At 43.5% G+C, this 12,816-nt stretch overlaps 2 protein-coding genes across 5 annotated transcripts in view; one reads left to right on the top strand and one right to left on the bottom strand.

The window, feature by feature from the left end:
- The window catches only part of wnt10b (wingless-type MMTV integration site family, member 10b), a 21,927-nt gene that overhangs the window by 4,872 nt on the left and 4,239 nt on the right, over window positions 1-12,816 (top strand). For all 4 annotated transcript variants that reach the window (XM_046057171.1, XM_046057172.1, XM_046057173.1 and 1 more), the window contains one exon: window positions 1,400-1,502. In XM_046057171.1, coding sequence (XP_045913127.1) covers window positions 1,429-1,502 — 74 coding nt within the window. In that variant the 5' untranslated portion in view covers window positions 1,400-1,428. The remainder of the gene's footprint in view (window positions 1-1,399; window positions 1,503-12,816) is intronic.
- wnt1 (wingless-type MMTV integration site family, member 1) lies at window positions 6,282-9,810 on the bottom strand. Its single transcript, XM_046055377.1, has 4 exons — window positions 9,710-9,810; window positions 7,351-7,604; window positions 6,901-7,166; window positions 6,282-6,773 (listed from the first exon to the last, which is right to left on the bottom strand). Exons 1-4 carry the CDS (start codon window positions 9,808-9,810, stop codon window positions 6,282-6,284), a joined length of 1,113 nt encoding a protein of 370 aa, XP_045911333.1.

Genomic DNA, 12,816 nt, shown 5'->3' with positions numbered 1-12,816 from the left:
GATGATCTCACATCTAGGCAAGTAAAACAGTACATGGCACAAAAAAACCCTCATCATATATTCAGATCTAATGTTAGACAGTTTCAGGTACATTTTGCTGAAGAGGAGTGTTAACATTCAGTATTGCCAGACACATATTGCTGCGATTTATCACTGACTAGTCAGTTTGATTTGAATAAATGCGGGCTTCATCCCTGCTGACAGGTGAAATGATGCACAGGCTTATGCTGTGTCACATAGATTCCACCACAGTTTGTGCTCATATTTCACATGGAGCTCAGAGCTGAAACGTTGCTGCGCTGTACACATACATTGTCAGATGTCCGTAAACATATTCTGCTGTCGATTGTCCTTCCCCAAAGTCGTTCCCTGTCATTACAGCTCTGTTTACAGGAGGGCTGTTAGCATATGATCTCCCCCAGAATACACAGTGGTTTGAAGTCGCGCTCTGACGCACAGTTTTCCACCTAAAACGCTTAATCCCAGTGGAACCGATTTTGACATGTCACTTTATCTGTTTGTTGTCTTTTGCCTGGTCTTGCCAGGTTAACCATTTACAGATGTGTGACTGGGGAGTTGAACTTTTTCTTGTTGGATAATTTTTCTCACCAAACTACCGCCTGTGGATATCCAGTGTTTTTGTCAAATGGTACTTAAAGCTGACCATTCAGTCTTTGCACTTTTAGGTATTTAGTCAGGGTGATGAGGCATTTTTAAAATATTAAATATCAACATAAAAAGGGGCCAAGAGAAAAGGGCCACCAAGCCAAAACAATCAAGAGGTCATGCTGTGCAGAGGGTGGTGTGGGCTGTTGATAGCTCAAAATATATTATCACCCCGTGCAGATTCACTCACCCTGTGTTCACACGCAGGAGGCTGCAAGTCGTGACGTCTTTCGAGTGCTGGCATATCACATGTGCGTGCACGAACACACAGACGCCGCAAAACTTATATCCCTCCCACCTTAACTGCAGGGCTCGCTCTCCATCTCGCTCCACAGGGGCACAGAGCCTGACCACAGACATCATACTGATTGCTCACCATGGTCGAGTGGTCTGTCCACATTCCCACCCTGATTCACTGTGTGCAGAAAACCCAACAACGGAAAAACAGTGGTTTGAGAGTGTCTGGAGGTTTGCGGACAGCAGTGAGTGTCCGCTCTGTCTCTCCTAAATCTATCCTCCTCTCATCCCTTCGACTGGCCTTGCTGCGTACCCCAAGGAACATGGGAACGGCTGAGAGCTGACCCAAACGGATGTGTGTGTGTGTGTGTGTGTGTGTGTGTGTGTGTGGAATGTGATTTAAAAGGAAAAAAGAAGGGACACTTGAGTGCGTAAATACATGCTTGTGCATTCGCCGGGATGAATGTGACCCGCCCCTCTCTCCTGTGTGTGACAGGTTGTGGCAGGTCGGTAGATGATGAAGTGATGGAGATGTTAGGAGGCCGTGGCCATTGTGATGCTGGGTGGCTGTTACTCTGGAACTGCCATCTGCCGAAAAGGTCAGTTGCTAGGGGACGATTCTCCTGGACCGTGTCTGCCTCCCAGCTGCCATCCACACTCTCATTCACTCACACACACATACACACACACACTGGCTTGAGTATGGACACAAACCCACACACATTTTTACACATTCACACACTTGTGCTCTTTCCGTTGTTTCCTAGAATTCTGAGTTGAATTTGTGTAACTTTAAGTGAGGTTTAGTTGATTATAATTCTTTATGTACTGTGTGTGTGATGAAGCTGTAAATGCATATGTTATTACATAATATCCCTGTGGTCACTAAATGGCAGCAAGCAAATGCTTCCGATTATTACATGAGCAACGTAAGGGTGTTCCCGTTGTAACAATGCCTTAATTAATTGGAACTCAGCCCGCATGCTAGGATTACAATGAATTGTTGGGTCAGCACGGATATCAAATCAGCACTGTGCGCCGGATCCAAGCCGTGCCACATTGTCCATCGCAACCACTGTGAGCAGCCTATCATTCAGTGCGGTGACCCAAACCCAATTCTGAATTCTTTATCATACGCCCTTCAAATTAAAGCCAACTCCACCCAACCAGGGCAAACACTTTTCCACAATTTAGCAGGAATTTTAATATGAAGCTGCTGTGCTTTCATTATGCCGTATCATCTTTTCTGCATGTTCTGTGGTGATTGACCTGATTGCTGCATTGTTGTAAGGAGTTTGGGCAAGTGAAGACTGTTTCCTTTCTCAAGCTTAAATCATGAAACTTTTTTTGTATGTGACCCTCTAACTCTCAGGTGAAAGAGGTCAGTATGTCTTATTGTCAAGTTACTTAATTGGTAAAATGGTTCAGTTAACTTTGATTCTGTACCCCTGTTATGTTGCTCTTGAAGTTAAGGGTCCTACACTTTTAATACAGCACCAGATGGTGGTTCAATTAAGATTTTTTATTTTGTAAATAAAGATTTATCCTGACCATGTAACAGTTGGCAAGCCCCAGGACCAAGTATTTTTGATATGACCGTTTAGAAAGTGACAAAGTGAATATTGCTGCATAAATGTTACACTAACATGTGATATATTCTGATCATGAGCAAGCCGCAGCTGAATGTCAGTGTGTTATTATCTTAAGATACTGGCAATCCAGTAGCTGATCCAAGCCAACTGTACAATTTTGTGCCATCCTCCCCGTCACACTTTTCTGCCCCCTTCCTTTTTTCCCCCCTCCTCACGCCATCACCTCCACCCTGCGCTTCTCCACCAGCCTTCCAGAGAGTGTGATTTTTGTGCAGTGGAGCTGTTGTTTTTGTTTGTGCCCTTCTCACCATGGCTGCCTGCTCGCCGCCTGGCAGCCCCCGTGTGTCAAAGGTGGCTGCAGCAGAACAGACTGTGGGAACAGCCGGTTAGCCTCCCCTGGTCCCCTGCTCCCCAACCAGAGGGGCAGCCATCAATCCAGCGCTCCCCCTGCCCCCTGCACACACAAATGCCCAACCAAACACACACTCACACAAAAAAGCCTACAACGCTCACAACCTCTCCAATAATCCTCGGAAGCAATTTCATCTCGACTCGGGTGGCGGCCCATTGTCGCCAGCCCCTTCAATCTTTCCTTATTAACTCTCGCTTTGTCCCGCATCCGAGCTTCTGGACTCATCTCTCCTACATTCCGATCGGTGCTGCTCCCAGCACTCCCAGGCAACCTCCATTCGCTAATCCCACTGCCTCCCCCACCAGCCGCCCCACCCCAAGGAACTCTTACTGCTTTTTTTTCCCAACCTGCCGATCACCTACTTACAGAGTAAGGTAGGGGCATTAACTCCACGGGTTTTCTGAAGGAAAGAGCGTGAAGGCGGGGTGGGTGAAGGAGGAGGCGGCCACAAAGTGACTCCAGCCCAGACAATTAGAACAATGAGCTGGGCCTGTAGGGGGCTAACTCGCTGCGTCACGCCTGGACGGTGGGGTATTTTGTCAGTTTAATGAATTGTCCGTCAGGCCAGGGCCACATCGCAGGCTGCGCAGGGAGAGGCCAGCAGGGACCCAGACACTAAGTCGGTATTTATTACACTGCCTTTGTCACTAATTGAGCTAATTATCACTGACTCCTCAGCACTCCCACCGGCAGCACCCCCTCCTCTCACTTTCTCCACCAACTCCCATCTCACTCTCACGCCTAGGATTTGAACTCTGCCTTCCCTCTTCTTTTCTTAAATCGGTCTGCCACCTTCTTTTGTTTCTTTCTGTGTATACACGATCGCCTATCAATTCTCTCTCAAACCAGGTTTCTATCATTGTCATGTTTGTGATCTTTTGCTTTCTCCTGATGTTTTCTCACACACATCGCACTTTAAGCCACATCACGTGTTCACCCCTTTTGTCCAGTCATACGAGATATTAATTTGTGATCAATATAAATAATAGGTTCTCATCTCTCTGTTATGGTAGGCCATCCACCCTCATGTGACCCCATAATTTGATTACAGATTTCACTACAGATTTGAGATGCTGACTAATGAATTTATTGATTTATTATTTAACTTAACAAGCAAAGCAGACCCTTGTGATCCCCCATTTTTATCATGTAACATCAAGGCTGTAACTCAGAAAATTTCTCATCCCTGTCCTTGGTTCTATGTCGCCCGTTTGCCCTTACCGCTACAACATTGTTGCTCTGTTGTTGGGACCTTTGGATGTTTGCGATGTGTGTTGGTGGCCTTACGTTGCCTCCACTGTGCTCTGTCTGGATGACCCGGGTTGCTCTTGTGCTGTGGTGGGCTAAGCAGTAAGTGGAAAGATTTCCAAACTCCCGTGGTTGGTCACATTGCCATGGGCTGGGGGAGACTCGACGTTTTCATTATTTTTCATTCTATTTCTTTATTTTTTTCCGACATTAAGCAAATTAAGCAAAACATTCAATGCAGTAAAATCCTATACTGTATAAAATAAGGTATGTGGCTGGATAAGAGGGTTGTGAGAGCAGATGCGGGGATGTTTTGTGAGCTGGAGAAAGAGGCTGCTTTGGTGGCGTTAATAGGATTAAGCAAAGGACACCCAGGGACAGGCTTATATGTTCACTTGGTTGGTTGTCAAAACTCTCAAACACAGAAACTACAGAAACAGACATAATAGCATCTTTTGACTCATTCAGGAGGGCAACTTAATTGAAAATATAGACTTTATTGTTCTATCATACAATACGAAACCAACTGGAAACAAAATCTTTTGATCATAATCTAAAAACGTTCTTCTCTTACATCTCTCTATGACAGTACAAAAATCCTCAGAAATAAATATTTTGCATTTACACTCATCTTAAAAAAAAGGTAAATATTCAGTGCATGAACACAAGTTTTTTGTTTTTTTTTACAGGCAACAAGCAAAGAAGTGATAAAATGTTCCGTTTCTAGTAAGGGTCGGTTTAGTGTCAGCTACATTACACCAAAATAGAAAAAGGCATAACATCAAAACATCTCCTGACTTGACACTAATGATAGTATATTCTCCAGCCACTGACAGGTGCATAAATCATTCAGCAAACTTACAAATGACATCATGATAAATATATATTCATATATTTTAATATTTACAGCATTTTGGTTCTATTAGCTGTTACAGGATGATTTCTTCTGCCGAGGCTGTTTTCTTCCCAATAAAATGTTTAGCTGCTTTTTACAACAGCCTGGCCTGAAGTAATACACCATTTGCCTACTTTAAACCTGGACCTGGTTGATGCTACACTCTTGCATTAACAGAAATTTAGTATCTTTTTGTTACTTCAATGTACGTCTCAGTATGGCATTAGTTTTCACTTTGACAGCATGGTGAGATTTTGCAGGTCACATTTCATAATTGTTTTTTATATTGACCCTTCAGATTTGCCAAACTACTAGTCTAGTCGTGCCATAAGATTCAGTGTATTGATAATACATTCAAATTACATTGCCTCAGTAAGATTTGTTCAGACACTTTCTATTTTCCTTGGCGACCACTGGTCCAAGTCATGTAACATCAGGACCATCCTGTGGTGAATCAGAGTGGCAAATCAAGGTTGAGGTGTATTCAACTCCTAAGAATTCCAAATAAAGGGGCAAATGTGGTGAGGAAATTATAAGTGTTTGGGCTACATCCAAGGCCTAAGTACACAAGTTGGGAACAGACGGCCCATCCCCAGAGATAAATTTCACACAGTTTCGTATGAGAGAAGCCAAACTTCCGCAAAAGAAAACAAAACACTGTTGTGTTTTGTTTTTAAAATAACTTTCCTCTTGTTAGAGGTCTTCACCAGTTTATGAGAGCACATGTTTGTGGCTCTCTGGCCACAGAAGCATCTGTGAGACATTGTGTCCAGTTTCTGCCCTCTGTGGGGAAGAAGAAGGCTCTTGTACTACCTGGTTACAGCAATCGATTCTCCGCCACATCATTTTGTCCTTTTAATTTTAATTCTATTTCTCCACAGTGTAAACACTTGAGGCATGTGGATGATTTCCATTCTATGTGGATGGTTGTAGTGTTTCATTACCCTCCTAATACTGTTAAACATAAAAGGCAAGAAATCAAGCACATATACTCCCTCTATACCCTGTTCATATATTTGTGCTTTTCTCCACCTCTTTCAAAAACACTGATTGAATGTTTGTGCTAGAGTTCCCTGTATCAGTTTACCCGCCACAAAGCTTTTCTGGCTTCTACATAAACACCTCAAACCACCTGCGTGCTAGTGGCTTTCTCAGCCAACTACTTGCTTTGCTAAGAAGTTCTTTGCCTTTTCATAGATGCCTAAATATTCACTTGGTTGTCCACCTGTGATCATAGACACTGGTGTAACGTTCTTGTACTGGTGCAGTTCAAGCAACTGACATGACAGCACCAGTGGAACGTGCAGTGGCACCGTTCAGTCACACTCTCAGTCCGGGTCTTAAACCCGCGTCCACAGCAGAGCAGCTCACATCCGTCCAGGCCTGGAGAAGAGCTGTTGCATGTTCTCCCAGAAGTTCCCAAAGTGCCAGTTTTGCCATTGTATGAGCAGAAGTTTGGTGATTTCTCAAAATAGACCAGATCCATGGCGGAAGGAGGTTTGTGAGCCGGGTTTTCGGGCTCCAGATGTCGGGGATCTGCTCGGTGAGAGGCACGGTTGCTTCCCTTGTTGGCATAAACCACTCTGGATGCACCATCAAACCGGTCCTTAAGGAAGTCTCCCACTGTGCGGAAGCTGGGCAGGCGCATCCAACAAGTACGCACGGTGCAGGAACCTGACATGCCATGGCACTTACACTCCTGACGCATCTCTGATGACACAGTCTGCAGAGAGGAAGACCAAAGGCAACTGATGAACTCTTCCAATGTGGAAATCCCAAATAAATTTGAAGCATGTGGGAATTCGGACGTAAAAAGACAATTATATCATGTTTGAGTGTGAAATCCTTACCATTCTGCCAGCCTCGTTATTGTGTATGTTGGTGAGGTAGCGCAGATCTCTGCCCCTTTCGCTGGAGTCCACAAACTCACGGCTGAACATCCGGCCAAAGTCCACATTGTCACTGCAGCCCCCCCAGTGCCAGTCTGGCCCTCCAGGACCTCTGCGGCGGTAATCGCATGTGCACGACTCAATGGCCCCTTCTGAACAGGAGCGAGCCACAGCATGGGTCACCCCTGCGCTGGTAATGGCAAATACAAATGCTGTCTCTCGGCAACCTGAGGAAACAACATCAAAACTTCCCATCAGAACCTGATCCAGACTTTTAGGCTTGGCCTTGACAGTTTTTTGCCCAAAATTGTAAAATATTTGGAGACAAATCCTTTTAAATGTGTACAAGAGATTACATCCTGCCCAAAAATGTCCAAACATTGCCCCGTAAGAAAGACAAGAGAAGCTCACCACGATTGACAATTTTGCCAAAAACTGCTGGGCTGTGGGTGGTCGGGCAGTTCCAGCGGCGGTTGCGGAACTGCCACTTGCACTCCTTTATGGCGGTGTGCAGCCCAGCGGCGATGGCATGCAGGATGCCAGGATTCTGCCGAATCAGCCGGCGCTGGCGACGACTCAGTAGGGCCAGGCTGGGGTCCAGGACCAACTGCACGTTCTTGGAATTGGTGAGGAGGTTGGACGAAGAGGCCACATTGACAATACCCCTGGCACAACACAAGGACAAAGGAAATCAGAGTCAAGGCTCTGGCTGTTTATGCATGTAGCTCCTTCTGTGACCCTCTAAACTCCTAACTGATGTGTCTTGGCATCTCATGAGTGTTTGTGCCTTTTTTAAAATTATGTACAGCAGTGACAAATGCTCTTCCAAGACCGTGGGGAGACAGCAAGTCTCTGAATCAAAATGCAGGTTTCTGACTTGGCAAATAACATGAAACTCTTTTTTTCATCTCTTTATAAATCACTTGGATCCAAACCAAATACAATGATGTGTCAGTTTCATTATTATTAGAATATAACAATATTCTCCTGCTAAATATTTAGCACCTGTCATATTCTCATAGGATAAAGATGTTATCATAGAGAGATGCTGAGTGGACACTCAGAAAATCACCCTTCACGGGTTTGCATATGTGTTGTCCTATTTAATGTCATTCTCTTCTCCACTTGATAAACAAAACAAACAAACAAAAAGACATGACATGAGAGAGTGGGCTCCTGGTTAGAGAGATGATGAAGGTCCAGTCTCCCCTACAAATATGTCCATCCTATCCAAATGTCCCAAGTCATTAAACAGAAGACCATTGTACAGAAGGTTTGTAAACTGTAAATGTAAAAAGGCATATTCTGTAGGCTATACTATATAAGCATAAGAAATCCTAAAAACTTTGCTATTAAGTAAACCAATAATAACCCAGTTAATGCTGTCACACTACCACATGATATATGTAAAATATTCTGGTATTAGGGTTTGTAACCTGTCCAAATTTATGTCCACATAGCACCTGTGCCTTTTCACTTTTATACAAAGTTTGGATCACTGAAGGGCTTACATGCACTCACATTCATGGTCAGGTTTCAGAACATTTGTAGAATAGTGTTTTAGTACAATGGCTGTATAATTTTCCACTTTATTTGCTGGAAATTTCTGTGAGATTTCTGTGTCAACATTTTTTGGGGGTTCACTTGTAGTGTAATGGCTGTGTCTCCTGTTAAGCATTATCATCCGGAAAAGCGAGCGAGCCTTGGCCTGTTAGAGGGCTGACCCAGACAGTTGTGCGGTTGAGGCCTGTGAACATTAATAATAATCTCGTCTTTTGGATGTTTTTCTTCATTCCAAAACTCCGCGGCGTCTCTTCTTTTCTTTTTCATTTTTTTCTTTTTCTAGATGTTTTCTTGGATGTCAGCAGACACTTTAAATATTTGAAAACGCCTGACGTTGTGCGCAAATACTGTCCATCTAATGACACCGCAAAAACGACAAAATCTTTCGTTAAATCATTACCTCGACAAACCCAGCCCACAGTTTATAGCTTTTTAAACAAGCGAGGCAATGTGACCGCTGACGCAAAGCTGTCCAGATCCCATTTATTTATTTTTTGTTTTGTTTTTTGTAACAAAATATTGTGAAATTGGATGTTTTAGTTTTAGGACGCTGTATGGAGAAATGTACAGTATTAGATCAACACGACCCTGGATTAGACCTCGTATGGGATTCCTTTCAGCTATGAAATAAATCCATATTTAATTTATCCCACATTGGACTGAAAAATGTTGTCTCGTGTTCAAACCACACTGTCCAAATGACAGGGAAGCACAGAGACAGAGAGAGAGAGAGAGAGAGAGAGAGAGAGAGAGAGAGAGAGAGAGAATTAAATCTACCGCAAATAAAAGGTAAAACGTCGTTATTACAAATGGTAGTTCTGTGTTGTTAAATAGATAGTATGGTGTAGTTAATTTCACTGAAACAACAATAAATTAAACATTTTTTTTAAATTAAAATACTTGCTCATGAGGAGCAATTTGGAAACGACAGCTAAAATCCCACAAGCTTTAATATCATGCGGTTGCTCCTTTTTTTTTTTTCTTTATTTTTTTTTTTTTTTTCAAAGGCTGCACAGAAGTTGTGAACAGTGCCAAAACTAACACTTGGAGCATGCAGCATGGAATGTGGTAGCCCAGTAATACACTGTTTGTTGCGAAGGGTCTTCCCCGCTCAAACCAGCGTTAAATTAAACGTTTTCAGTAGTAGGATGCTGATTACCGAATGGATGCATAATGACATAGCCTACACATTATCTGGTGAACTTACCACCACCGGCCGCTGTTGTTGACGGCCCCTGTGCCCGAGAGCGAAGACACCAAAAGGATGCAAGCGGCTTTCACCCCTAACAGCAGCGCCAGACTCCTCATCGTGCCTTCAGGTCCAACATGAGGAGGAAAATGTCATTTTTTTTTTGTCATGGATTTTTCTCAAAGTTTTAGCCTATAGTTCCAAATATCTTATTCATCTGAACACTTGAGCACAAATATACACACATTTTATAACAAATTAAAATATCGCCACAATCTGCCTGAAAAAAATAAATAGACTGTCATTGCATGTTCTCGCACATCAAGGTGGCTTACAGGAGATATGATCCTAAATTGTGATCAAAATGAGCATGCTGCAAGGTGTACGTACTCACCGCGCCACGCTCCGGTGAGAGGACTTGAAAGGTGAGAGAAGCAGGCAGCCCTAATTGACTTAAATGGATCCTGAGTGGAGACAGGTTGCTAAATGATGTGAAGTGTCCAGGCAGGATGCTACTGCTGCTGCAGTCCTCTTCACTCTGTCTCTCTCAGTGATGCTCTGCACGGCGCATTGAACGCGTGGGACAGTCCCGAAGACTTGATCCCCTCGGTGACTGATAGGCAACACATTCTTCTCTTATTGAGCGCTACGAGGGGAATAAAAAAGGGATTTGCTGCTCTCATCTCCCTCTGTTTTTTTCTCGGAGCCTTTTCAATAGGATTGGAGGGAGGGATAGTTAATGCTCTTCATAGGGCGCACAATGAATAAGGAAACACAACTGGGCAGAAAGGAGAAAGGAAGAGAAAAAAAATAGGGCAATCCACAGTGTTGCGCATATTACTTGTGGAATCTCACGGTCATCACAGAATCGATTCCCTGTAAATGTGTGCGGCTGAAAGTGTTTTCCCAACTGGCCGCGCGCTTGCTTCCACATCCAGTCTTGCAGAAAGGAGAAGTGCCCCTGGAGCAGTGATGTGTTGGTACAGATGCTGTGGGTGCGCCCGGTTTGGTGCTCCGCCGCTGCTCAAAGCTGGTGTCACGGTGCAATACAGTTACAGCCATCTAAAAACTGCCCTTTTTACCCGGTGGTTGGATTAGCCTACTCCCTAACCGCATCTCCTCCTCCTCTCTCCAAATGCGCTCTCAAAATGTGCAGTTACTAAGGACATTTCATTACCATTTTGTTTCCTTTTCACAGTAATCCCTTTACATGTACACCCTTATTTTACATTATTAGCCTATTACACCTAATTATTAATAACCTGATATAACGTGTCTTTCATGACGGTTTCCTAATATATTTAGAAGCTCATTTAGATTAGGCCCAATACACAAAACTGTTATCACCAGTCTTTATAGCCCACGACGCGCGCGCACACGCACAACGAAACTTGAATGTAGAAAGAAGCAATAATGCGCTCTTAGTTGTCATATAACTCACACTGCCTGCTGGGCTACTTAAATGTTTTTTCGAACGCGGAGAGAGATGAATTACGGGTTTCAATCAGAAGTTTGATGTATGATGAACCGGAGAGAGAGGGGGACGAGTACGAATAAAAAACATTCCAAACATCTGGCCTGCAGACCTCCATCGACGCACATGTAGCCCAGTGTAATCACAGCTTGAGCCACTTTGCGGCATCTCCATCTAACCCCAGACTGGGTGCAGGCTTCAATGTCCCCAAACTTCTGCATACATGCTACATAGGGGAATGTTTCATTATGTGACATTTATCTGCTAATTTGCATGTTCCACATTAATCACTGTAGCGGTCGTAGCTTGAATAATCTCTCTCTCTCTCTCTCTCTCTCTCTCTCTCTCTCTCTCTCTCTCTCTCTCTCTCTCTCTCCTTTTCCCTTTAGATGACAGCAAAAGGAAGTGGGCTTTTGTAAAAAAAAAAAAAAAAAAAAATGGCTTTAATGACAGCCATCCTACGTTTATACTCCAGCCTTATATGAAGGTGCTCAAACGGGTTTCCTGGAGCAGTCATGCGACACCGAGCAGATTAGAGCTTCAATCCGGATAAAGGGGGCCTTTTATATACAAATCAACTTCAAATCACTTTTTAAGCCACTTAGATATACACGCCAAGGCAGAATGCTAATGCACTTTTCATTGCCGCAGCTTAGGGATGGAAGGAGATTAGATGAATTGGTGTCACTATGCGAACCGTGTTCGAGGGGGGTTTTAACTTAATTTTATGAAAGTAGCCCACATGCACCTACTTGGTCCCAACAGCAGTGATTATTATTGTTAGTGTGGTTTTCAAATTGTGGGATAATTAGCAGTCTCACTGTATGATTGACCTGTTGATTCAGTAGCAGCAGTAGTTTGGGTTTAATTTGGATCAATATGCTGATTGATTCGATGCCGAGCTGCCACGTCATCCCTAACCAAGTCCTAACAGAAGGCCTGGGCATCTGGTTTCATACGCCTAGTCATTACTGAGCATGAAAAACGAATTTGAATAGATAATTGAGATGCTGTTTGGTCATGTCTTCAATATGCATAAGATGTTTAAAAGCCGTTAAGGCCCTGCTACCTCTAACAAAATGGGTATGTGGTGCACATACCCATTTTAATGAATCCAGAAGTGTTATTTGCCATTCGATTTTTGTCGGTTTATGTGATGCCATCATGTGACAAATAATCCGAAAAGTCAGGCCTGTCACTCGCATAATTTATGTATATAATTTTATACTCTGGAATAAAGACTTTGGAGTGATAAGTGAAGTTGTTTCAAACACAACAATGAAGAACAGCCGCTCTGATGGAGGTGGGAGGAAGGGGGACCACATGACTAAAAACTGTTGTTGGAGGGTCTGGTAGCGGAGCCGCCTGCCTGCTGCTGCCTCCCTGTCGTACAGTGGAACCAGCAGCTCTCCCCTCCCCCCATCCATCATTTAACTCACCCCTTTATGAACAAAATCTTCTTTGACTTCCTATATTTCATTTTACGGAGCGTTTTCTTTGCTCTTTCTCTCCAGAAAAAAATGGAAGTCTGTGCTACACAATATACAGACCCCCGAATAAAAAGCCAAATACATTCATTCATATTTCTGTATCTTATTGAACATGTTTATATGATCTAGTGTTTTAGTTTGCCTACCAAAACATGAGGCCG

The sequence above is a fragment of the Micropterus dolomieu genome, linkage group LG08 (assembly GCF_021292245.1).
Source record: "Micropterus dolomieu isolate WLL.071019.BEF.003 ecotype Adirondacks linkage group LG08, ASM2129224v1, whole genome shotgun sequence".
In the NCBI taxonomy this organism is placed as follows: domain Eukaryota; kingdom Metazoa; phylum Chordata; class Actinopteri; order Centrarchiformes; family Centrarchidae; genus Micropterus; species Micropterus dolomieu.
This window is presented reverse-complemented; position numbering and strand designations above follow the sequence as displayed.

What these genes read in the sequence shown, in the direction of transcription:
- wnt1 (XM_046055377.1), bottom strand. Translation starts at nt 9,810, where the DNA reads ATGAGGAGTCTGGCGCTGCTGTTAGGGGTGAAAGCCGCTTGCATCCTT. An exon ending in TGGCAAAATTGTCAATCGTG is followed by an intron (nt 7,167 to 7,350) that starts GTGAGCTTCTCT and finishes TTGTTTCCTCAG; the next exon opens with GTTGCCGAGAGACAGCATTT. An exon ending in ATAACGAGGCTGGCAGAATG is followed by an intron (nt 6,774 to 6,900) that starts GTAAGGATTTCA and finishes TCCTCTCTGCAG; the next exon opens with ACTGTGTCATCAGAGATGCG.